The 27,610-nt window shown below is 43.4% G+C and overlaps 1 protein-coding gene across 1 annotated transcript in view; it reads left to right on the forward strand.

The window, feature by feature from the left end:
* The window catches only part of COL23A1 (collagen type XXIII alpha 1 chain), a 463,688-nt gene that overhangs the window by 317,398 nt on the left and 118,680 nt on the right, over positions 1-27,610 (forward strand). The window contains exons 3-4 of the mRNA XM_030213109.1: positions 1,969-2,013; positions 22,581-22,588. Of these exons, the coding sequence (XP_030068969.1) occupies positions 1,969-2,013; positions 22,581-22,588 (53 nt within the window). The remainder of the gene's footprint in view (positions 1-1,968; positions 2,014-22,580; positions 22,589-27,610) is intronic.

Genomic DNA, 27,610 nt, shown 5'->3' on the forward strand with positions numbered 1-27,610 from the left:
TTATGCAATCCGATTCATCCGTAAGTGCCGACTCCATCCTTGAACCACCCCCAACATAGCCAGTTTTTGCTTAAGCGGTTAGAAGTGAGATTCAGTGGAACTATCCAGTAAAGTGCCACTGAATATCAGTGGATAGGCTCACACAGGCGACTTAACTGACAAGTGCCTCTCCTGCCCTGTTAAATCGCTTTGAATATCAATCCCCTAGTTACTAATAACCCAGTTTAATGGTAAAATCACCCATCTTAATGGTAGCTGACATTAATAACATCCTCCCTTAGGGGCCCTTTTACTAAGATGTGGGAGGGTTAATGTGTGGGTAGCTCGCACCAAATCGGCAGTACTGTCGGGCTAGTGCATGCAAGCCAGCGGTAATTCTGTGTTTGGCATGCACCGAATTCTGCAGTAGAAAATAATTTTGCTATTTTCTACCATGGGGGGTGGGCGCGTTTCCTGGTGGTAATTTGCAATTGGTGTGCACTGCATGGTTACCGCGTGAATAGCATGTGAGCCCTTACCGCTAGGCAGGGCCACTGAGAGACTAGACTGGGCCCCGGGCAAGGCCGCTGCTGCCCCCCATCGCTCCCCCCACTGCAGCAGTCACAGATCGTCTCTCTTCTGGCCTTCCCTCCCTGTGTCCCGCCCTCGTCTGATGTAACTTCCGGTTTCCACGAGGGCAGGACACAGGGAGGGAAGGCCCGAAGGGAGGGGATCTGTGACTGCCGCTTTGAATGCAGGGGGCCCGGAGCCAAGGAGGCAGGCAGGTGAGACCGGGGACTGCAGTGCCGGCGGTCCCCTTGGAGGTCCGGGCCCGGAGAATTTTGCCCCCCTGCCCCCCCTCTCTGCAGCCCTGCCGCCAGGTCAGTGGGTGATGGTAAGGGCTTATGCCGTAAATAGGTGTGCACTAATTTTAATTTCAGTGCACACCCATTTCCCGGCCCATTAAAAAAAAAGCTCTTTTTCCCAACCGCGGTAAAAAAAATGGCCCCGCGCATGCCCACACTACCGCAGGCCACTTTTTACCGCAGCTTTGTAAAAGGACCCCCCTTACATTGGTTAAAATTAGAGCCTTATATCTATTTTAAAGTCATTTGTCTAGTATATAAAGCTTTTATGGCTTCTACTTAGAATCAGTAGGTAAACTTCTTTCATATATGAACAATAAATTCCCAGTCATTGGGAATATGTAATTTGTTTAATCAGAAATTTTACCGACTAACTCTCAATATTAGCTTATTAAATATGGCATCTCTTCTACTTTATTGTTAAAGAACAGGACTTATGAAAAAGGGCACTGAACACAATGAATCTTTTCTATATCTTATAGATATCCACAGCAAGGGCGTAGCCAGACAACAGATTTTAGGTGGGCCTAGACAAGAAGTGGGTGGGCACCAAGTGTTCTCCCTCCCCCCAACCACCACCAAAAAAATATCTCAGCAGGCGGGAAAATGCTTCTTTCTACCTTGCAGTCTGCAGCAGGCATGCGCTGAAAACTGAGAATGCGCAGATGCTGGTATCGTAGAGAGTAGTGTTTTCATTACCATCAGGGGAAATCTTCAGCTGGCCAAGCTTGGGATCCCCACCAGCTACCGCTAAACATGTGCTACAGTTGGATGGGCCTGAGCCCTAAATGGGTGGGCCCTGGCCCACCAAGGCCCACCTGTGGCTATGCCACTGATCCACAGTGAATTTGCATGCACTGCTCCATTGTATACAAATATATCTCATGCATATTCATTGTGGATAACTTGAAAACCAGACTGGCTTGGAGCTCTCTGAAGACTTGGTTGAAAAACCTTGTAAATGTGTTGGGTTTTGGTACTGGCAATTATTATGGAATCGCCTCTCTGCCCACTGGGTTGTTATCTTGAGTACTTTCTTTCTACATGTGAGTACAACATGTGAGCTAGAGAGCATTCCAAGGTGAACAAATGAACTAACAAATGCATTCTGTCTTGGTTGTAGGTCCTCCGGGGCGGAGAGGTAAGGCAGGAAGACGAGGAGATCCAGGTAAAGCTCACATTTCTTTCATTATTATTGTTTTGTTCTGTTTTTCGTGTAGTGTCCTCACGGAGGACTTATGGGGGCATTCTATAAAGGGTTCTAAAAGTTTAGGTGCCCAAAATCTGTACACTAACATAGAGACCCTTTTACTAGATGCTGTAGGCACTAGCGCATGCCTACAGGGTGGCAAAAAGCTCTCTTACAGGACATGCTGAGGATTAGCATAATGGTTAGAGCAGTGGGCTTTGATCCTGGTGACCTGGGTTCAATCCCACTGCAGCTCCCTGTGACCCTGAGCAAGTCACTCAGGGGTCCTTTTACTAAGCCATAGCAAAAAGTGGCCTGCAGCAGTGTGAGCACGTCTTTTGGGTGCACACCAGGCCAGTTTTTGTCATGTCCAGGAAAAAGGGCCTTTTTTAAGGGCTGGAAAATGGATGTACAGCAAAATAAAAACCAGCAAGCATCCATTTTCAGTCTGAGACCTTACCGCCACCCATTGACTTAGTGGTAAGGTCTCACGTGCTACCCAGGTAGTAGGCATGCAGCACACGCCCACTGCCATTTACTGCCTGGGAAGCGTCAAATACCACCCGGGTCCCACGGTAGCCAGGTGGCAATACCAATTTGGCATCTGCTGGACATGCGTAGGCCCTTATATGCCTTTGCAAAAGTGCCCCTCAACCTTCGATTGCCCAGGTGCAAAAACTTAGATTGGGAGCCCTTTAGGGACAGAAAAAGTATCTGCATATGTGCTAGTAGTGCTATAGAAATGAGTAGTAGTAGTAGTAGTAGTAGTAGTAGTAGTGTGCTTATCAGCACATACTAATCCCTTGCTGAAAAATATATTTTTATTTTTTTAGCTTGGGAGGTATGACTGGGCGGAGAGTAGGTGTGCCCTGTGCTGCCCGATTACCACAGGGTTAGCGTTGACATCCTTAGCGCCAACAAAATAGGTGTCGGTAAGGACTCCCACGGTAACGGCCACGCACTAATTGGGGAAGTAACGTGTGGCCATTACAGGAAAATATGGAAAAGCAGCCATTTTACTGCTATGCTAAAAGTGGCTGCAGTGCGCTGACAACAGCGCCGGCCACTTTTTAGCACAGCTTAGTAAAAAGGGCCCCGCAGAATTCTAAAATGGCATTAAGAGCCCCAACATGCGGTTAGAGTCTAACTGACATTTACCTCCATCTCGGTGCTTAAATTCTATTTGAGGGTGTTTTTAGGTCTATTTACCCACCCCAAATTGGGCTGCTTTGATAACTCAGCACGATGATGATACAGCTTGCGGATATTTATCTTGGAGTTTTACCTATATTGAACTGGGATTTGCATCTTGTGAAAAGGGACTAGTGACTGCTGCTACTGCTGTCTTGAAATTGTACAGTTATATACCTCATTAATAGTTCATACGATGTCAAGTACCTTCTAGAAAAGCATATTAGTCATATGACTCCTTCACGATTGCATAAATATCAAGTTGTACTCCTTAGTATTGCTCACAGAATACAACCCCTTACCTTGGCAGATTTGCAATGTTTGGATCCCTTGATTACTGTATGTGAAAAGTCTGCCTCATTTCCTCACCAGTGTACTGCGCAACTACCCCCATTGCCCGCTCCTTTGTGCATTCAATTTGAGATTTTACAAACGGGACCTGTATGGTTTATGGATTGTTCCCACCAAAATGGCAACGTCGGCTTTGCTGCGGTATATTACACTGCCGATGAAATACCTATTGGCATTGTACAATTTAGACTCCCAGACACCTATACTGCACAGACTGCTGAATTAGCTGCTGTACTATATGTATTACAGTTTAAAGCATTGCAGGAAGATGTGTCCATTGTTACTGATTCCAGTTATGTTTTTTCCTCCTTACACTCACACATTCGAAAGTGGAATCAGAGAGGTATGATTTCCTCTACTGGTCACCCTTTAAGCCATACCACCTTGTGGACTAAAGTGTTTGAGGCGTTGCAGAAGCGCCATAAGAAAGAGTTGCGTACAGCCATTACATGGTTTAAAGCTCACCAAGAAACTGTGTTTTCATTTGAAATCAATGGTAACCACTTGCAGATGATTTAGCTAAAGAAATTACGGAAATCTCCTCCAATCCCATTGTTGATAGAATTTAAGACATAATAGTGTTTGTTGATACTCCCAAACAAAATACAGATTTGTATGAGGCTTTACAAGCTTCTACAACTCAGGCTGAGTTGCGATCTTGGGAACTAGCAGGATGCACACGGAATTTACAAAGCCTGTGGGTGAACCCTGCCAGACAGATTTGTGTAACGCAAAAACATTGTTTTTTATTATTACACTCTTTACAAGGGCCTCCAATACGGCACCTAACTTGTGACACACAATATAGAATTAGGGGGATAAGGCCAGATTCTATATATGGCGCCTAAAAAATCCACATGGAACTAAGCATATTATATAAAATTTAGGCACAGTATATAGAATACACTTAGTTGATAACATAGCGCCTAAATCTACTCATATTCATTTACACCAATAAAAACCTGGTGTAAATCCATGTGCGTAGATTTAGGTGCACAAACCCATATTCTGTAATTACACGTGGAAATTTTGGAACACCTGTAAATATACCCATAAACACAGCCCCTTTAAGCTACGTGCATTTATTTTGCACTTAGTGCTTTGCAATTTAGGTGCCGTTCTTTATAGAATACGCTTAGTGATTTCCACGTATAAATTGTAATTATTGCCAATTAGTGCTCGTTATTGCTTGTTAAGTGCTGTTAAAAATGCTGAGTAACTTGTTCCGCCAATTAAGATGCGTGCGTATCTCTGCGTGGAATCTAGACGCCATATATACGGAAACCCAGGAAGACCAAAAAACTAGCAGTCTTGACTGAATAGGCAGCAGCACAACATGTACCACAGGTCTGTGGGTACTAGTGTGTGACACAAAGGTTTGGGTCATCTACAAATTGGGATTGTGCACACACACTTGTGCATCAATGTTAGCTTGCTAGAGGAGAAGATCTTCCAAACATATACCTGGGTAAAATAATTGAAGGAGTCTCTTAAGAATCATAATCAAAGGGGTCCATGATTAAAAGGTTTTACCTTCGACAGTCAATAATGCATAGCTGTGTTGCAGTTTGGGGGTATTTAATGTTCAATTCAGGTTCCTAATACTTCCATCTTGGTATCTCCCTCTGGAATCATAATTAAAGGAAAATACAATAAAATGAATTTTTCCTTCTACATATTTTCCACAAATTCATGCATATGCCACACTTAAGAAAGAGCACAATTCATGAAGAATTTGTTTTTGTGTGTTTTTACAGTTTTTATGTATGTACTTTTGTAAGCCATCCTGGATAAGGGTGGGTTAAAAATAATAAATCCAATCCAATTCTTTCTGAAGATAAATGGTCAGGTATTGCATAACAGTGGATATAAATGTCAAATTGATCAATATATAAACAAAATATATCTATGCAGTTAACAGTAAAATTAATATAAGGGGGAAGAAATATAGGAAAAGAAGAAAGTAACAATATAGGAAGGATACAAAAAGAGGACAAGCATAATAATAAAATTCAAATATATCAGCTATGAAAAGTCAGGACCAGCAATGGGGAGAGGGGGTGAAACCAGAGCAATTGCCCTGGGCCTCCGTTTCACAGAGGGCCTCAATACTGCCCAAAGCTGAAGGAAGCACAGCCTGCTGGTGACCTTTGGTATCCTCTTCCAAATTTCTGTACTGGTCTTGCAGAAGTACACACATTGCATGTGAGTCTGAGAGATGGCGGATTCCAGGATTGAGAGGAAGGGCAGGGCCGTGAGTGAACGTACATACCTGCCTTCTTTGTGCCTATTAGTTCTGATGGACCATTCTTCTAGTTATGGCTACATTTACCAGGCTTATAGAAAAACATGGCAAAGAGGATGGATCTATCAAAGGGAATGCATGCCTTATCCTCAGAATTCCTTGAGGGTGTAAGTAAGTGTATGGATAAGGGTGATTTGGTCAGTATAGTATATCTGGATTTTCACAAGACATTCGATAAAGGCCTTCATGAGACAGTCATAGAAGAAAATTAATGTCATGAAGTAAAACTACAGTAGATAGTCCTTAGAGAGTCATTTTTCTATCATTGTGGCATAGGAGGTTGAAGGTAAATATGAGAGATATAATTTATTATTCAGGCAGATGGAGCACATGCCATGTTAATGAGATACTGTAAACTGATACCTGGTTCTGAAATACAAATAGAAGACATTAAAAATGAGATCACACACAGTTAATGTACTGAAGACCTAACACTTGGAAACTTCCTGTGCACATTATACACAAGTGTTCTTTACCTATACATCTCCTTTCACCTCTCACCCTATCCTTGAGGAAAGAGCAGACTTCTCACACATTAGGTTTGGCTTAGCTGCCAAATATTTGTTTTCATTTCATCTGAACATATTTATGTATTTGTTTCAGGCACTTAGCACACATAAACTAGATCCTTTTTCCCCTAGTACAACTGATAAATGTGAATACAACTTTGTTGTGCATGATAGCATCTGTCCCTAAGGGACAGTATGTGGTAACAGCTTCATACAATCCAGATGAATGTTATATCTGTGCCAAGAAGGTCAATGCTGTTCTTGCTCATTCAGTGAGGCCTTTCTCTGGGGACTGCAGAAATGATCGGTTTTAAAGATGGACTCCTTTGAAACCTTTCAATGTTTAAAGAGAAACAGGCTAGTTGCAGCTTACTTACACCCTAACTTAATCCTTTAGGAGTAGAGCTCAGAGTAAACTAGGGTAACTAGAGCAGCACTTGAATTGCAGAGTGTATCAGGATTTTTTCAGAAAGTACAAGGCTATGGAAATCTTCCGTATGATTTGAAATCTTTTAGCAAGCAAGTTAGGGAAAAGCCAGTCCCTCCGATATTGAAAACCATTTAACTGGCCAGGAACGGTACCTGGTACTTAGCCGGCAAAGTGCTAATATTTAGCATGAGATAGCCGGCTATCTCGGCTGAATATTAGCACTTAGGGCCAGATTCCATATATGGCGCCTAAAAAATCCTTGCAGAACTAAGTATATTCTATAAGATTTAAGCGCAATTTATAGAATACACTTAGTTGATACTGTAGCGCCTAAATCTACGTGTACCCATTTACACCAATAATAACCTGGTATAAATCCATGCATGTAGATTTAGGCGCACTGACCTGTATTCTGTAATTACGTGTGGAACTTTTGGAATGCCCATAATCACGCCCAGTGGCATAGCAAGGGCGGGGCGGTGGGGACGGTCCACCCCGGGTGCATGCTGCTGGAGGGTGCAGAGAGTAGCTGCGCGCCTGTCGGCTCCGCTGGTTCCCTGCTCCCTCTGCCCCGGAACAGGTTACTTCCTGTTCCAGGGCAGAGGGAGTAGGGAGCCAACAGGCGCGTGGCTACTCTCTGCACCCTCCAGCATCCAAGAATGCACCCGGGGGGGGGGGGCTTGATGCGCAGGGGGGGGCTTGATTCGCCAGGGAGGGGGGTGTCATTGCGCTGGGGGGGGTGTCGTGCTGCACTCTGGGGGGACGGACGCCACTGCACCCGGCGGGGGGGGGGGGGTGCGCAGCAGCGATCCGCCCCGGGTGGCAGTCGACCTAGGAACACCACTGATCACGCCCCTGTTAAACTAAGCACATTTAGTTTGAACTTTGCGCTTTACAATTTAGGTGCAGTTCTTTATAGAATACGCTTAGCAATTTCTGCACATAAATTGAGATAATTGCCAATTAGTGCTCATTATTGCTTGTTAAGTTCTGCTAAAAGCTGATTGGCTTGTTACGCCAATTAAGTTACATTCGTATTCCACATGGAAATCTAAGCGCCATATATAGAATCTGCTTCTTAGCGGCTAAGCTGGGTGACTCGCGTGACATAGCCAGTCAGTGCCGATATTCAGCGTCTGGTCAGCTATGTTTGACGGCCAAATATGGCCGCTTCAATAGTTGGAATATCTTTGGCTGGTTCCAACTCAACCATCCAGCACTGAACATGGGCTTGGCTGGTTAAATTCAACTGGCCAAAAATAAACCGGATATTCAATGCTGGTCACCAGAAAATGGCCTGGCATTGAATATCTGGGCTCAGCACCAACTGTGGGGGCAGTCCCGCTACCTTCCACGACTGAATATCGGTCTAGTGTCTTTAGAGAATGGTGAGATCGGATGCATCCAGAACATAAGAAAAGAGCCATGCTGAGTCAGACCAGTGTCCATCGAGCCCAGCATCCTGTGTCTAGGCAGCGGCCAGCGTCAAACAGACACCAGAAAGTAGATCTCTTTCTCATAGCTCATATCCAGGGATAAGCAATGGCTTTCGCAGTCTGTCCAGAGTCCAGAGAAACTGAGAAGGGTTCTACAAAGACCCCTCTCAGTCAGCTAGAAACTAGCAGTCCCAGTATTCAGCAGTGCCGCCGAGAGGGGGGGGGAGGGGGAACAAAATTCCTCGGGCCCAGCCTCCAAGGGGCAAGCACCAGGGTCTGTCTCTCTCCTGCTCCTGTTGGGACCCGGTAATTGTGTTAATGCAATAACTCAGTCCCAGGCACACAGGACAGGAAAGAGACAGACCCCAAGCGCCAGCTCACCTTGGAGGTTAGGGAGGTGCAACACAATGATGAAAAAAAGTAGGGTGGTGGGGCGGTGGCAGCCTGAGCAAGAAAGCGAGTTAGGGGTGGCAGCAGCAGCAGCTGCGTCCCCGAGTTGGGGGGCAAGCGCTTGCGTCCTGAATGGGGATGTCAGTGGCTGCGACGGCACTGCCTGGGCCCAGCTGTGTCTCTTGGTGGCCTGGCATTCAGTCTCAGAGGTCCGACTATTTTTTAAAATCATGCATTGAGTGAAAATAAATATTTCTCCTATTTGTTTTAAAGGTGCTACTGTATAGTCCCCACAATAGATTGAGTTTATCTATTCCACTCTGCTCAGGATTTTATAACCCTCAATCACTTTGCATTGTGGATGAAAGCATCTGTGTTGTGTCACATCATGAGTACTTTTACCTGCAGAGGGAGAGGAGAGTTATCAGCCCCCAATTTTAACCAGGTAACTGCTTAGTTACCCAAGGGGGAGATGTTATCAATGTGGCTACCATTAAGACTGATTATTTTACCCAAGTCATGCTATTTTAGCACAGGGTCTGTTTCATTCAGTGAGACCCTGTGCTAAAATAACACGATAATTCCCCCCCCGCCCCCAAGTTGTTTTTAAAATTGCCCTCCCTATGTTCAGTACACATACAGTTGCAGTTCTCTGGCCCACTAAAATTCTCTTGATTTTTATGTCAAAGGTTTTGGTTTGCATTTCACTTCTTCTGCCTTTTTCATGTATAACACTTCACATGATAAACACGAATAATGCATAGCTTTGTCATTGCCAGTACAGTTAAACACAAGCTTCAGATTTATTGGAGCCTTTGAGTCTTTCTGACCTAGTCTCTTTATTTCTGAAGTCATCTGGTTCATGTTTTTAATTGCTTCCATGTCTCGGACAGAGGGGGAAACTGCTCTCACTACTGTCAAGAGAAAACAGACCTCAAGAGATGTTTACAACAGAAGAATCACCTTCTTGCCCATCTCTCAGATGGTTTAGCTTCCTGGAGGGAATGACTTCTTCACTCTACGATCATGCAGAAAGGTCCAAGTAGGATTCCCTTTGATCACGCATTAAATGTTCCCTTTCAGAGCTCACACAAGCTACGTTTTGCCAAGACATGCAGCACTGCTCATTCCTACACAAAAACACATCTTCTCATTTTTAGCCCCCTCCTTCATTTTTTTTTTAGTTCAATATCACAATAAGAATTTGGACTTACATAACTACTTTCATTCAAGTGCAACATCTTACCGTGCTTTTTCAGTTTACATTTTTCAAAATTGCACATGCAACCACGTCTAGAAGACATAGAGGGGGATAATCAAACGCGGACAAGCCATCTTCATGGACGACTATCTCTGAGGACGGGTCCGCGAAGGGGCGGGACAGACCGTATTTTCGAAAAAGATGGGCATCCATCTTTTGTTTTGATAACACGGTTGGTGCCGGGCAAATGCATCGGATTTGGGCGGATTTGAGCTGGGCGGTATCGGTTTTCAGCGATAATGGAAACCGAAGCCGCCCAGCTCAAAAACTAACAACTCCAGGCATTTGGTCATGGGAGGGACCAGGATTCGTAGTGCACTGGTCCCCCTCACATGCCAGGACACCAACCGGGCACCCTAGGGGGCACTTGTAAAAAGTTAAAAAAAAATTTTAAATACCTCCCAAGTCCATAGCTCCCTTATCTTGGGTGCTGAGCCCCCCAAATCCCCCCAAAACCCACTGCCCACAACTCTACACCATTACCATAGTACTTATGGGTGAAGGGGGGCACCTAGATGTGGGTACAGTGGGTTTTGGGGGCGGTTTGGAGGGCTCCCATTTACCAGCACAAGTGTAACAGGTAGGGAGGGGGAATGGGCCTGGGTTCACCTGCCTGAAGTCCACTGCACCCACTAACAACTGCTCCAGGGACCTGCATACTGCTGTGATGGAGCTAGGTATGACATTTGAGGTTGGCATAGAGGCTGGAAAAAAAAGTTTTTAAAGTTCTTTTTTTTTTGTGGGAAGGGGTTAGTGACCACTGGGGGAATCAAGGGAGGTCATTCCCGATTCCCTCCGGTGGTCATCTGGGCAGTTGGGGCACTTTTTGGGGACTTGTTCGTGAAAAAAAAAGGGTCTAAAAAAATTCTCACTACTGCCGCCCTTCTTTTTTCCATTATCAGCCGAGGGCGCCCAGCTCTCCTCGGCTGATAAACACGCCCCAATCCCGCCTTCACCACGTTTCCGACACGCCCCCGTCAACTTTTGTTCGTTCCCGTGACAGCTGCAGTTGGAGGCGCCCAAAATCGGCTTTCGATTATACCGATTTGGGCGCCCATGAGAGAAAGGCACCTATCTCCCGATTTGGGTCGAAATATGGGCGTCTTTCTCTTTCGAAAATAAGCTGGATAGCCTGGGAAATTTTTTATTTGTCCCTGAAAGCTTCTGAAGGGCAAATGGACCAGTATTTTTATTATTTTGGGGCTGATATTCAGTGGGAGATAACCAGTAGGAGAGGCTTCTACCCAGTTATCGCCTTCTGACAGGTGATCCCCAGATTTTCAGAGGCACATCACTGGATAGTGTGGTGGCAATCCGGGGATATGAACACAGAAGTCACCTGAGCACTGCTGATATTTAGTGCTGGAGTCGGATAACTATCCATTCAGGTAGGGCTGCAAAAATAGCTGTCCTAAGCTGGATACGTATCTGGGTTACCACTCTGAATATCAGCCGGCACCCGGATGGCTTCCAGCAGCCAGGCAAGACCCAGATGTGCAGTGCCAGTATGTGGAGTAGGCCTGATATTTATTTTATGTATTTTATTACACTTGATATACTTCCAATTGCCATATGGCAGGTAGGCAGTTTACAATTAAAAGCTCAAGGAAGCAAGGGGAAATAGAAAGAGAGGAACAGAACTCAGATGAGAAGTAAAGGGGGGAAAAGGGAGAGAAAATGGGGGAAATGGAAATGAAACAAACAGTATCAGGGTGCAGGGAAAAGGGCTGGGTAAGGGAGTTAGGAAGTTTCACATGAGAAGCTTGAGTAGAAAGCCAAGGAGTTTCTTGAATTCAGATTGGTGCATATTTGATTTGATGAGGAAAGCTATTCCACAGTTAGTAACCGAGGTAAGCAAAGCCAGTGGTATGGGTACTATCTAGACGTATAACAGAGAGAGGAGGAGACATGGAGGAGGGATTGTTGAGAAAACTGGAGAGATCATGGGGGGGGGGGGGGGGAGTATGGAATGAGTAGCTGAGAGATGTAATCAGGGGTGGAGTGTAACAGGCCTTTATATACAAGGGAAAGTAGTTTGTAGTAAACCCGGTAGGACTTGGGAAGCCAATGTTCTTGCTTTAATAAAGGTTTAACATGAATATCAAGGTCAAATTCTGCTGACTACCATGGCTTGAATATTTTTGTTTTATGAATTTTTATATAGCACTCTATTACTGTTAACCCTTGCATGCCCATAATATTTCCATGCCCATAAATGCCTTAACTTATTTCAGTTGCCATGTGGCAAAAAGGGCATAAAAAGGGTTAAATAAGCAAATGGGAAGGATTAAAGCACTTCTTGAGGACACACTAAATCCAGTGAGAGAAAAGAGCTGAGCTGATATTTATGCTCAAGTCCTTAGAATATACCACTTTTTTCTAACAGCACTGCACCACATCCAGAAGCACCATACATCAGTGGCATACCAAGGGTGGGGCAGTGGGACGGTCCACCTCGGTTGCAGGCAGTAAAGGGGGTGCACTGAGCAGCTGTCGACTCTGCCATTCCTCTGCCCGTAACAGGAAGTTGACGTCAGAGGGATTAATGGTACCGGCAGAGCCAACAGCTACGTGAAGTGCACCCACTTTATTGCTTGGATGGAGGGGTGGAGGGAGGGCGGGGATGGCATGCCAGGAGGAGCGGGTGCTCCACCCCAGGTGGCAACAAGCTAGGTACACCCCTGCCATACATATATAAATACTAATAAAGCCACACACATTTATGGCCACCTACACAAACGTCAGGATTACACCTGCTCCTGGGGACATCTAGGTCAGAGTAAGTTGATCGTTCACACAGCATTCCACTGGAAGGGTTAGGGGTGGTCGCACCCTTAATCCTCCAATATTTTGACCCTCCTAAAAACGATATTGGCAAAGGATATCAGGTGCTTTGACAGCTTTGGATAGATGTGGATGATGCTAAAATGATTGATATACACATGTATATTCTGAACTACCAGTAAAACAAAAAAAAAAGTAACCCAATACATTTTGGAGAGATTCCATGTGGCAACCAACTATACAACCACTCAAAATAAATAATAATAATAATTAGTGATTCAGGGTGTCCTCAGTGTCCCTTCCTCCATTCTCTAAATAGAGGGGATAGGGTAAGTGTCACAAAAAAGGTCTAAACCTGCCAATAAGGGGTCAATATAAGTGCAACCATTAAGACAAAGCAGGCAAACCAATGTGTACATTCACACCATCATCAACACTCCCAAAGTGTTTAAGATGTGCCTAAATAATAAGTGAAACCTTCAACATAACTCACTTGCACACCATAACTCTCATCAAAATTCTAAAGATTTGGATGTTCTAACTTTGAAGCAGTATCTCTAAAAAATGATTTTAGTAGGCAAAATAGTCCAAAATAGGCCTCCTTGTGCTCTTGTCTGCAGACAAATGACGTTACAGTTCATAGTCCATATGCTGCATCTGTGTCGGAGTTCTACAAAGCTTTGTTTTGAAAATCCTTTCTCAGGAACTCCCCTTCGGCATTATGTGTCGTAGAAATTGTCTTTAACTCAACATCATTCTGCTTTCAAAATGATCGCATTGAATCTCACCAAAATTCATTGAGTTACTTTCTTTTTTGTTTTACTTGTTGTTGTATGTTTCCCTCAGTGGGTTTTTGGATTACCAACATACACATGCATGTGTTTGACACATAGATGTGTATGTTGCTGGGTTGACCCTCTTGATAGTTTAAATACTGCTGCTTGTAAACCGGATGCCCCAGCTACACAATAACTAACACATACACATCTGTTCCTGCCTGTATTTTGCCTGCCTGTTGGCTGATCCTGTTCTAATGGAACTTAACATGTCCCAGCCTGGACATCTCAATTCTGATGTGCCTGCACGATATCGGATAGACTGATCATGTGTGGATACTGACAGGCAAGACTGAAAAAAGCAGGCAGCCTAGCTGTTAGGAGAAATACACATATTTTATTTCAAAACAAATTTTAAAATATGTCAAAATAAATCATTAAATAAAACAAAATCTTCAGATGGGAATACAAAAGAAAATCTATGGATGAGACCAAAAGAAGGAAGAACGAAGCGAAGAAATAAAGAAACTGATATTTTAAGGAATCTGGGAGGGGAGGGTGATGCTTTAAATAAAATAGTCTCCAGTGAGTGCCGCCCTCCTCCCCATAAGACTCAAAGGAAAAAGGGTTCAAGCTTTGCATGTATGCTAAAATATTTACACACATAGGAATGTCCATTAATCAAAGGATTCCCCTAATTTAGGTCACTTATAAACATAATTCCAAACTGTGCGTGAGTTCAGTTGCTGGATTTTAAGTGGTGCATGGGAAAGAAACTATGGTAAACAAAAACTTTGCTCATTTTTACTTAGAATTGCAAAAAATGTTTTGGTTCTTTCTTTGCCAAAAGGAAGTCTAGCAAAATAAACAAGTTTGTACTACATTCTGTATGGTATATGGTGTAAGTTCTGCAGCAGGGTGGGTTGTTTTTTTTTTCAGTTACTGCCCCTACCCTACCGGCACCTTTACCATTGTGTTCAGCTAGTCCCCTGATATGGTAGGGCTGAGAGTAGAGGTGGATACACATGTTTTTGTTTAGTGTCTGGGGCTATAAACCCCGTTTCCTCTAAATTCTTCTCTCAAAGCACACAGAACATGTATAAAGCATCAAATATACTCATCAATTCAAACCTCCCCCACAGGCACAGGAGTATAAAACTATGAAAATAATGAGGCCAACAGTCCATAAAAACAAAGAGGAACCATGGCAAAAGAATTAAGTGTACTCAAAGTATTAACAGTCCTTAATCTGCTCTGAGGTGTGCTCTGTCCTCTATTCACCTGCTGCATCTCCTGTACACCTCCACTGGTAGATGAGTTTTAAACCCTTTCTGCTCCTTGGTAAGTGCCTTTTCATTATCAGGACTTTCAGCAACCCCATTCTCCTTTTCCTAGATACTAGGCAGTCTGTTTTTAGGGCATGGAATGAACCCTGATTGCCAATCTCTCCCACACTCTTCACACACTGTGTAGTCTTTCAGTGCTTAGAAAAGATCCTTCTCTCCTGTCTAGGACTTAATTCTCATCACTCCTTAACACATTCTCCTCATGGTCAACCTCTCTGAACTAGGCAAATAGGATGTAGCTGGGACTTGAATCCCACCTCCTGTCACACAGGCTTCCAGCATGTACTCACACTGCCTCTGTGTTCCAATCCTTTGTACCTTTACTTTACTTTTCCCTGAGGACAGGATGAGATCTCCCTGATGAATCCTCCTTTCTCCTCCTTAAGGCACAGTATATCATTAGTATTATGAAAACATTGTATTGTATCTCTGGTATTTGAATTCCAGTGCTGTAAAATGTGTATATTTTTGATACTGTTTCATGGTAGTTCTATTATTAGGTTTCAATTTACTGTTTTCAAGTTTACCTCATTTTATTGTATTTACAAGCCGTAAAGCCCGTTACAACGGGCAAGTGTTTTTGTTTCTGAAATGTAAAGAGTGAGAGAGAGAGTGTGTGTGTGTGTGTGTGTGTGTGAGAGAGAGAGAGTGCGTGTATGAGAGAGAGACAGAGAAAGTGTGTGTGTGTGTGTGCATGTGTGTGTGAGAGAGACAGTGTGTGTGTGCGTCTGTGTGAAAGAGAGACTGTGAGAGTGAGTAGAGAGAGAGACTGTGAGAGTTTGTATATGTATGTGTGTGAGAGAGAGACAGAGTATGTGTGTGTGTGTGTGTGTGAGAGAGAGTGCGTGTATGAGAGAGAGACAGAGAAAGTGTGTGTGTGTGTGCATGTGTGTGTGTGAGAGAGACAGTGTGTGTGTGCGTCTGTGTGAAAGAGAGACTGTGAGAGTGAGTAGAGAGAGAGACTGTGAGAGTTTGTATATGTATGTGTGTGAGAGAGAGACAGAGAAAGTGTGTGTGTGTGTGTGTCTGTGTGAAAGATTGTGAGTGAGTTCAGAGAGTGAGTGTGTATATGTGTGAGTGTGTGAGAGACAGAGAAAATGTGTGTGTGTGTGTGTGTGCGTCTGTGTGAAAGAGAGTGAGAGTGAGTTGAGAGAGAGAGAGAGAGAGTGTGTGGATGTGAGAGAGAGATAGAATAGGATAAAGTGTTGTGATATCAGTACTGTAATTAAAATGGGCAAGATTTTTTATTTCTGTGAGAGAGAGAAAGAATGGTAGGAGTCCCTGTAACAGTGGAGGGTCAGTCACTCATTATAGGCAGTTGTTTATTGTTCTAATATTTTGTGTGTGTGTGTGAGAGAGAGAGAGTGTGTGTGTGTGTGTGTCTGTCTGAAAGAGAGAGAGAGAGTGTGTGAAAGTGAGTTAAGAGAGAGAGAGAGAAAGAAAGAGTGTGTATATGTGTGAGAGAGAGAGAGCTGGTAGGAGTCCCTGTGACAGTGGAGGGTCAGTTGCTCCTTATAAGCAGTTTTTTATTGTTCTAATATGGTGTGTGTGTGTGTGTGTGTGTGTGTGTGTGCGTGCGTGTGTGTGTGTGTGTGTGCGTGCGTGTGCGCGTCTGTCTGAAAGAGAGAGAGAGTGTGACAAATCATTTTCCCTCTAATCAGTACCAACCATTCCGAGTACTACAGCATCATAAACCTTCGGTCATAACTACAGTACTTGCTATCATAGGAATCAACTCTGTGAGTGCTCAAGCACCCCCCCCCCCCCTTCAAACTGAGCAACCTCGTTGACTGTGTCCAGGGAAGGGTGATTTCCATTTTGTTAGCACCCCCCCCCCCCCCCAATCGTTCTGAAAAGTTAACTGCTATGCTTACTATTGCACGAATCCCTCCTCCATAAATCACGCATATCTAATCTGTGGCTCGAACAGAGCTTCCCAAATCTGTTCCGGTGGCTATTGTCAGTGAATGAGATTAACTGCATACACAGGTTGAGTAATGTATGCAGTTACCTCATGCATACCGTGACCAAAGCTTGCGACCTTCCCCCAAACAGTTGCAAAGAAGCCCTCTCCCTGCACGCAGTGCCGAGACAGCCTCTAGGTGCGGGGTGAAGGAAGAGACCCGGGGTGTAGTAGGGGGTTGTGAACGCAGCTCAACAACATCCATAGTCAGAAACCACAGCAAGCTCCCATGCAGACCCTCCTCTCAAATATCGGCGCCTCTTTTCTCCCCCTCGCAGAGCTGTGACTGACACAGAAAACCTTGGGAGCAGCACTACCATGTGCACAGAGCCAGAACCGAACAGCTCTTCTCATCCCCGGCCGGGATTAAAGCACTGGCTGTTCTTGTCAGCGATGTGGTCGGGATGCTTGTTGGAGGGGGCGTCGTCGGGAGAGACCTGTGACGTGCCACGCATGCACAGAACAGCTGTGCTGTTCTGCGCATGTGTGGCACGTCGGTCACTCTTCATTTATATAGTAGGATGCTTACTCTTGGTTACTTTACTAATGTTATGCTGTTAACAAAATTGTAACTTTTATTTTAAACTGTACCTACTGTACACCGCCTGGCCCTTGGATGAATCACTTCCATGTAGAATCTCAAACAGGGAACGGGAAATGGGACTTGATATACCGCCTTTCTGTGGGGTTTATAGAGTATATACTGGTACTTACTTGTACCTGGGGCAATGGAGGGTTAAGGAGCTGCACCTCAGCACTATCCAGCCACTGCCAGGGTGGAGTTTGGGCAAACCCAGGAGATACCTGGTTACTAGTGATATACAGCCTGATAATCAGATAACTCCTGAATAAAATCAGGGCAGCAAAAAGGCTGTCTTAACTTTACCCATGTACCTGACTAGGTAGTACCACCCAACCTATACCCTGATATTCAGTGGCAGCTGGTATCTGGGTACCGGTGTTGAATATTTGAGTATTAAAACCCCACAGTGGCCAGTAGTTAAACAAACGCCGTGGGTTGAATATTGACCTAAATATATTTATACATGTGCAAATATGCACTGTTTCTTAACCCCCCCCCCCCCCCCACCTCCTTCTTGTGTATATGCTTGTGCAAATGTCATTATATAAAGAATTCTTAGCATAGTTAATTTTCATGATCCCTCCTTCCCTCACTGCTTTTCCCTGATTTCCTCTTCTCAGCCACAGGAGGGTGTACTCAGAATGTATTGATCCCTCAGCCTGGTGTGCTGGAGTTACTTTCAGTAGAATTTTTGTGGTTTCAAAAATTTATTTGGAGAAGCCATTGACTGCAGTCAGTTCAGCATTGCCTAACAGCATTCCCTGCTAAGATTTTCGGCTTTCTGATTTTTATTTGTTTTATTCTTTTATCTTTTATTTGGAGCTGACCCAGGAGAAGCTGTGACTGACCATAATTTTTTTTCTTCATCAATTCCAGCTAAATCAATATCAACACAAGCCTGAGGTTTGGTATTTTTGAGTTGTATCACATTGTTCAATCTGGTATGTTAGGTAGAACCAGATTAAGGGCCACTTTTACTAAAGCTTAGCACACGTTAACCCCCTAATTCTATAAAAGTTGCCAACAATTGTGTGCAAATTTGGGCGCATGCCCAATTTGCGCATTCAATTTAATTGAATAATGAGCTAATTAGTGCCAATAATTGGCTTTTAACAAGCAATTATTGGCACTAATTAGATTTAATTAGAACTTAACGTGTGTAAATTTATGCATGGGATCCATGCTTAAATTTTATGCTTGAGTAAAAAAAAATGGGACGCAGAAATGGGAGGGTCACGGGCAAAACAGGGCATTTCTAGCATTAAAGTACATTGTTATAGAATATGGGGGATATTTATTTATTATATTTATATGCCACGTTCATCCAAAGCGGGTAACAATAGTCGCATATATATTCTTAAACAGTAGTCACATACATGGTCCTAGACACATAATAGTCGCTAAGCAAATGATGATGAAATATGATCAATAAAATGGCAGTAACCACAAAGAGAGAAAAAATAAAACAAAAAAACCCAAAAATCAAATAAGTCCTCATGAAGCCAAAAAAGGCTTTTACAAACAGATGCGTTTTTAGCAACCTCTTGAATTGTCGAGTATCTGCACATGATCTCAAGTATCCAGGTAACACATATCATAAGGATGGAGCAGCGATAGAGAAGGCCCATACTTTTGTCTCTATGTAGTTATAGGACTTTGCGGAAGGTAAACAGAGCTGATACGATGTCTCGGATCGCAGTGCTCGTTTCGGTTTGTATGATTGCAGTGTAGTTCGAAAGTAGGCTGGAACAGTCCCAAATATACGTTGATGAGTCAATACAAGAGTGTTGAATTAAACTCTGTACGTGACAGGGAGCCAATGTAATTTTTTTAATTTGGATGACCTGCAGAGCTTGGATTCGGGATGATGGTATTCCCAGAATGCGCCCCAATTTAGGCGCATACATTTGCACCACATTTCAGTTGGTGCAAATGGCCACCCTACAGTTAGGAGCGATCCCTGGGCATAAGTGCTATTCTGTAACACGCGCTTAACTTTAAGCATAGCTTATAGAATAGTGCTTTTTTTCAGCGCTGATTTTTATGGTGTCATATTTAGAATTCACCCCTAAATGCTAAGGAGTCCATAATATAAAATAGGCTTCTTAGCATTTAACGCACGCTAACGAAATTAATGCATGCTACGCTTTATTAAAAGGGTCCCAGGGGACAGTTCTATAACTGGACACCACAAGTTGGGCGTGCTAATGCTGCGTGCCGAGTGCTGATTCTATATCGGCATCTATGTGCCCAGATTCATTGTAGAATACCAGCGTAAGTCCGTACTGACACGCCTAAATGTAGTGTGAACTGTATTCTTTAACTTATGTGCACAACTGGCACCTAACCTTAGGCACCAAGTTATGAGGGGGAAGGATTGTAACATAAAAGTTTGAAAGCCAATTTTGCATAGGAGGTCTAGCTAGGAATTAGGCTGTCCAACATGCACAGTTTCCTGAATATTTTAGAAAAAGCATGCTGAAAATGGAGCCTTTTGTAAAATACAGGGAAATATATCAAAAATACCCACAGTACGCCCCTTTGGGTACTGTGTGTGCTGCAGACATATACATGCAAATAGCTGCTTTCTGAATAGCTAAATACTGTACATTTCTTGGTCATTTACCTGTATAAACTTTGCTGTTTACATAGCCATGAAAACTTCTAAAATGACCTACTCAGTATTTTTTTGAAGGTCATCTTTGCATATGCTTAAATATTTCAGATGTCTGGTATCTTTATTTCTTTAACTACATTAGTGTTAATTGAAACTAATTTAAAATAAATGCAAAACTGCTCTTCGTAAAGAATCGTGGTTGTATTAAAATCCAGTAGAGCCAGCTCATGACTTCTTTTGCAAGGGGTAGGACTCTCCATCATATACAAGCTGTTCAGGTGTCGACAGGGCGGTTTCTTTTAATATAAAGCTATCAACAGCTAGCAAAGAGGCTGGGAAGATGAAATGATGACTGCCTGGAATCACCAACCAGTGCAGATGGATGATAGCAAGTAAACTGGTGACAGAATTCAAGAATGCGTTGGACAAGAACAGTGTGTGTGGATGTGTGGGGTGGGAGGTGGGAGGTGGGGGTTGACCTGAGATAATGAGAAGGCTCTGCAATGACACTCTAGGCAAGGGTGAGCCAGCAAATCAAGAGCTGCTAGCAACTACCATCTCATTAACAATTCTTTTTATTCTTACACTACTGTAGCTGTCTTCTCATTGTACCTAGTTTGGGGGGGGGGGTGCTTTGGAACAATTGTATAAGTGGACACCTCTGTTTAGATGCCCCGATTCTGCACAGTGAGAGCCTATTCTGAAACAGCATGTGGGCAACCAGATTTGGTTATAGAATGCTGAAATAATCATCTGTGTGCCCACAGTTACACCAGGATAGCAGGGGAATGCTTCCCTGTAACCCCATATAAATGTTATTGATCCTTTGGGTGAGGTACCAGAGGGCTCTCTGACAGAGGGTCTTCTTGTGCTGAGGTCCAAGACCAAAGGTTCCCTGTACCTATGGGATCTTTGACTGCTGTTGTGACTAAAAGAGATCTTAATTTTATTCCCAGGAGTAAGGGACAGGAGTATAACTAAAATGATTAAGCCTAACAAAACATAAAAATATAAGCACAACTACTACTACTACTACTACTTACAACCCAGAAATATCCTAGCAAAGATACAAATGGATATGGTATTTTACTTAAACTATTCATTGCTTTAAAGAGATTACCTTCTGAAGGATTTTTCTCATGTATAAGCCTTTTTATATGTTAGGGGCTAGATTCTGTAAATAATGCCTGATGCGTGCTAATCTTGTATTCTGTAAAGAGTGCACTGTGCGGAATGACATTTACAGAATACTAGCTTAGCTTGCATTTTGCCCATAACTTTGGGTGTGAGCACTTATGCCTGCTAAATCTCTCATCTAACTAATGACAATTACCCAGTGTACCTGAATGTAACTCACTTTGAGCTGCTAGTGAAAAAGATGTGAGCAAATCTAAAATATCTTGTTAAGCCAATTAAGTTACACATGCTATTATAGAATATGCCTCGATGTTGGTGCAGATCTTTAGGCGTGCTGTATAGAATCAGGGCTTTTTTTGAGGGGATAGTTGGGGGTACTGAGTACCGGCACCTTTTCCATTGTCTGCTTAAACTGACCTATGGAACCCAAGTTTTAATGAAAGAGTTCAGGCTCTACACACCAATTCTGCCTTTGTCATAGATTCTGTGACTGGTTGCAGGGGGCCTGGCCATTGTGGGGTGGGTCCCTCAGTGATCTCCCCACCCCTGAAGGGTGGACTAGCATTTGAGTACCGGCACCTTTTTTGCTAGAAAAAAAACACACTGTATAGAACCCAGGGGTAAGTGGCAAGTTGGGTGTGCAAATTTACAGAATGAGGGGCTCAAATGAGTTTTCTAAAATTACCATGGCATTAGGCATGTAAAAATATGCACAGCGACAAGGTGCATACATTTATGTGACCCGTGTAGAGGGATAGAGTATGGGCAGTGTGTGGGAGGAGCTGCGATTTACTTACATATTTTATAAAATCTGTGAGTATGCCTGTACTTTACACACTAGCATTTACACCTGCTTCTCAGTGTCTGGTGTGGCATTAGTGCAGTGGGCTCAGAACTACTGCCACTAATCAATTGTATAGCACTACTAGACATACGCAGTGTTGTGCACACTATATGCAGGTCCCTTCTCTGTCCCTAGAGGGCTAACAATCTTAAGTTTTTGTACCTGGGACAATGGAGGGTCACAAGGAGCTGCAGTGGGAATCGAACCCAGGAAGCCAGGATCAAAGCCCGCTGCACTAACGATTAGGCCACTCCTCCACTCAATTAGGCTGCTCCTCCACTCAGGAAGCAGTGAATCCCATTGTGGCTTCTTGTGACCCTGGGCAAGACAGTTAACCCTCTGTTTTCCCAGGTACAAAAACTTAGCAACAGAGAAAGTGCCTGTATATAATACATAACCTACTTTGATTATACCACAAAAAGGTAGTATATGAAGAATCTATGAATAATAAGTGCAGCTTTGATCTAGCCACAATTTCTGCCAGTTTACCCCCTAGTAAAGACAAATAGGTGCCCAGTTGTAAAATAAAAAAGCCAAGATGGTAATCTCATGCTATAATGTACTTTTGAGTGGGGATTTTATTCCCATCAGGATAAATTATTTCTCTTTGTTCTCTTTTGCAGGTCCTTCCGTAAGTACTGTGGATTGTAATCTTGAAACAACAAAGCTAAGCCATCTTGTCCTTTTTCTCTGTCCTTTCGCAAGAGTCCTGTTATGTTTTACTCAGGTGGCATGTCTAGCTTGAAAATTGGTAGCAGATGCTCCTTTTCTTGTGGTTTACATAGATGCTCATGTTTGCCTTAACAAAAAAAAAGTGTTCAACTAGCTGCCCTGAAGCAGATTAAGTTAATGAAATCCACCTAACATTCAATCACAACATGCTTCTCTGTGAAGCCATGTTCAACTAATCTAGTTCATAAATGTCTGGGAACTGTGATGATATAATTTTGGCATTTGAGCCTCTTTAACACATTTGTTTCTGACTATTCACTCAACTCAATTATCAGGTGCAAAGTGTTGATAATCGAGCATTGGTCCCCATCATCATTACAACTGGACAGAAATAACAGAACTGTCCCTTTCTCATTTTATTGTTGCATTTCCAGTTGATATTTTTATGACATGATTATGAAGAAAGAATCCCAAAATACAATGAAATTCAAAATATTGAAAAGTAGTTTCACAATTTCATATGAAGGCACAACTACAGAAAAATTTCAGTATCAAGTCAACATCTTCATCATTAGGCCCTTAAAAGAATCTGAACCAGCCATATTTAGCCTTCCAAGTTGGGTGTCGGCCTCGAACCTAGGCAGGCTTTGCTGTTATTGAGGTCCAAATGAAAGAGGCAGCAAACCAAGCAGTCAGTAAGATCTCAGAATCAGAACCATTAGTCATACTTCCATTATCTAGAGCGAGATTAGATTCTACACGTGAGTGCGCATTTTTTTTTTTTTTAAATAGCCCTGGCTCTATAAAACAGTCTTCCAGCCAATCTTTGGCTAGAGACAAATCTTCAAAAATTCAAGAAAAACTTAGCCATATTATTTTACATTGGGCATGTTAGGTCTTCAGGTCAATGGACTATGCTTCCACATCCTTCACAACTGGAAGGACAATTCACTTTTCCTTTTATTTGTTTAAATTTGGGGGCTGGACCTGGAATTGTGAACTGTTTTGATGGGCATCTCCTGAGAGAAAATTTTATTTATTTAAAATACTAATAACCCACACTATTTATTCTAGGCGGGGAACAGATAAAAGATACACAACATAAATTACAAACACAATCACAACACATGCAATAAATAAATAAACATGCCGGAGCCCAGGGCAGAAACTATGAATTGGGTTTAGCTGCTATCAGGTGCCCAGAATCTCTGCCTGATGGCATCATTGAGCTTGCCAAAGGGGCCTCTTGAAGTACTGGAGCCCTAGAAAACTGCTGTGTCTGCCACCCCGCAGAGCCAGACCTGAGTACCAGTGCCATCCTTCTTCTCTGTTACCTTTTTTGTGTCACATAGAGCATATTACACAGGGAAGCCATTTTATTTATCTTCTATGCTCATTCCTCACCACCCTTCCAACTCATTACTGTCCGCAAATGCTAATCTAATGATTCCATAAAATTAAGACTAAAGCCCTTGTACTCCTCAACCTTCAGTTGCCTTGCTCCTTCCCTATGGAATTTGCTTCCGATGGATATCTGCATAGAGCCTCCTGCAAAAAATTTAAATCTGCCTTTAAAACTTGATTTTTTCATTGGGCCTATTCTTAGTTCTTTGTTTTTTTTTGTATTTCTATAGGCTAAATTTTGAAATTTTGCCTACAAACTGTATCTCCAGGGTGCCCATCCCAAACGTCTGACAAATGAAAGAAATTAATTTCTCTGCATTGCTATCTCACCTACATTTTGTAAAGTAGTTTGCTTATCAGGTTTATATCTTTCCATAATGAATTTTACCACAGAAATTTGTATTCATAATTGTGTTTAACATCTTTATGTTGTGTGATGCAAAGTAAATAGATCATCAGGGGTCCTTTTTCCGTACTATAACAGAGTGGTGGTACGTGTTAATTTTCGTAAGTGGTAATTGATCAGAATTTCCTTAGATTAGTCACAGAGAAAGCGACAGTGAAAAAAACCCAACTGCGGAGCTTGTGAAGTTAATATTGTGCAACTCAGTAAACAATGCTCAAAGTTCTTTTGCAGTTCTAGCTTCTTTCCAGTTACATTAAAAGAAGAAGTTTTCCCAAACCACAGAGATGCAATTGTAAATGTAGTCCCTAAAAACTTTGGTTTCCAATGAGATGTTTCTATGGATAGATATACTATAGGTTTTCTCCCATTTTCAGTCCATGAAAACCATCTTTAGCACATCTGGACCATAGTTCAAGTTGTAAACAATCAACTCTTTCTATTTTACAATACATAAAACGTCACACCACTGTACTGTAGATGAATCATTGATGTTTTTCCATAAAGAATGAGTAAATCATATGATTTTTCACTTACATGAAGCATTAATGTATCAGATACTTTTATTAACACTATGAGAAAGATGTAAGTATGGAGAAACAGTAACACAATATCATTTGGAGAAGACCAGTGGTGTGCTGGTAAATTTTCAACAATAGGCTCTCTCTCCAGATGTAGCCAGCCCTACAATTTTTTTTGTGGGGGGGGGGGGGGGAGACTGGGGGCAATGCATTTTTCTCTTCCCCTCCCCATGCAGGTGCACTAGATATATCTTTGCTGACAGGGATGCCGAGCCCTGCCGATCAAATAAGTGGACTGCCGCCAGTCCCCGCTGCTTGTTTCTGGTTCTGAGCAGCATTCCGGGTCTTGTGTATGCTCTGATTATACGCAACAAGTCCCGGGCATGCTGCTCAGAGACGGAAACAAGCAGCAGGGACAATGGCAGTCAATTTATATGGCTGGCGTGACTTGGCTTCCCTGCCAGCAAAGTAAAAGGGAGTTCAGGAGGGGGCCTGAGCCAAAACTTTGGGAGCCGGTTGTTAAGTAGCCATGGGAGACCTACTTTAACAACCGGTTCCCAAAATTCTTAAAAACTTAACAAACAGCTGTTGCGAGCGAGTTCTAGCAAAACACTGGATAAAACACACAGAGATATCACCTGAGAAGATTCAGTAGACATGAGTCTATCCCTTCCATTTCTGAGATTAAACATAAAAATGAGCTTGTGGTACTCATTGTTTGTATCTTTTAATCTAATATAGATAAGAAAATGATACCTAAAGACTAAAGTCAAATGTCTAATATTTCTGGAATGCAAAGTTAATATCTGAAATATTTGTATGGTTTTAGGCAAAGATTTCGACATTTCTAGGGTGTCAATGTAAGATTCCAGCCTTCCAAGGCTACTAAACCAAGGGTGTAATTGTTTTAACTACTACTACTACTACTTAACATTTCTACAGCGCTACTAGGGTTATGCAGCGCTGTACAAATTAAACAAAGAAGGACGGTCCCTGCTCAAAGGAGCTTACAATCTAAAGAACGGAATGTCAAGTTGGGGCAGTTTATATTTCCTGGGTAGAGGTGTAGTGGTTAGGTGCCGAAGGCGACATTGAAGAGGTGGGCTTTAAGCAGTGATTTGAAGATGGGCAGGGAGGGGGCTTGGCGTATGGGCTCTGGGAGTTTGTTCCACGCATGGGGTGAGGCGAGGCAGAAAGGGCGGAGCCTGGAGTTGGCGGTGGTGGAGAAGGGTACTGAAAGGAGGGATTTGTCTTGAGAGCGGAGGTTACGGGTAGGAACATAAGGGGAGATGAGGGTTGAGAGGTAAGGAGGGGCTGCAGATCGAGTACATTTGTAGGTTAGTAGCAGAAGCTTGAACTGAATGCGGTACCTGATCGGAAGCCAGTGAAGTGACTTGAGGAGAGGGGTGATATGAGTGTATCAGTTCAGGCGGAAGATAAGACGTGCAGCAGAGTTCTGAATGGACTGAAGGGGGGATAGGTGGCTAAGTGGGAGACCAGTGAGGAGTAGGTTGCAGTAGTCAAGGCGAGAGGTAATGAGAGAGTGGATGAGAGTTCTGGTGGTGTGCTCAGAGAGGAAAGGGCGGAGTTTGCTAATGTTGTAGAGGAAGAAGCAACAGGTCTTGGCTATCTGCTGGATATGCACAGAGAAGGAGAGGGAGGAGTCGAAGATGACACCGAGGTTTTGGGCAGATGAGACAGGGACGATGAGGGTGTTATCAACCGAGATAGAGAGTGGAGGTAGAGGAGAAGTGGGTTTGGGTGAGAAGACAAGAAGTTCGGTCTTGGCCATGTTCAGTTTCAGGTGGCGGTTGGACATCCAGGCAGCAATGTCGGATAAGCAAGCCGATACTTTGGCCTGGGTTTCCGCAGTGATGTCTGGTGTGGAGAGATAAAGCTGGGTGTCGTCAGCATAAAGATGATAGTGGAAGCCATGAGACGAGATCAGGGAGCCCAGGGAAGAGGTTTAAATAGAGAAAAGAAGGGGTCCAAGGACAGAACCCTGAGGGACTCCAACAGAGAGCGGGATAGGGGTGGAGGAAGAACCATGAGAGTGTACTCTGAAGGTACGATGGGAGAGATAAGAGGAGAACCAGGAGAGGACAGAGCCCTGGAACCCAAAAGAGGACAGTGTGTCGAGAAGTAAGTTGTGATTGACAGTGTCAAAAGCGACAGATAGGTCGAGGAGAATGAGGATGGAGTAATGACCTTTGGATTTGGCAAGGAACAGGTCATTACAGACTTTGGATAATGCCATTTCTGTCGAGTGTAATGGGCGAAAGCCAGATTGAAGCGGATCGAGGATGGCATGGGAGGCGAGAAAATCAAGGCAACGGCTGAGAACAGCGCGTTCAAGTATTTTGGAGAGGAAAGGTAGGAGTGAAATGGGGCGGTAGTTGGAGGGACAGGTAGGGTCAAGTGAAGGTTTTTTGAGGAGAGGTGTGACTACATGCTTGAAGGTGTCAGGGACAGTTGCAGTGGAGAGAGAGAGGTTGAGGATATGACAGATGGGGGGGGGTGATAGTAGGAGAGATGGTGTTAAGTAAGTTGGTGGGGATGGGGTCTGAGGAACAGGTGGTGCATTTCGAGGAGGAGAGAAGATGGGCGGTTTCCTCTTCGGTGATATCAGGAAAAGAGGAGAAGGAGGCCTGGG

The sequence above is a fragment of the Microcaecilia unicolor genome, chromosome 8, assembly GCF_901765095.1.
Source record: "Microcaecilia unicolor chromosome 8, aMicUni1.1, whole genome shotgun sequence".
NCBI classification, from domain to species: domain Eukaryota; kingdom Metazoa; phylum Chordata; class Amphibia; order Gymnophiona; family Siphonopidae; genus Microcaecilia; species Microcaecilia unicolor.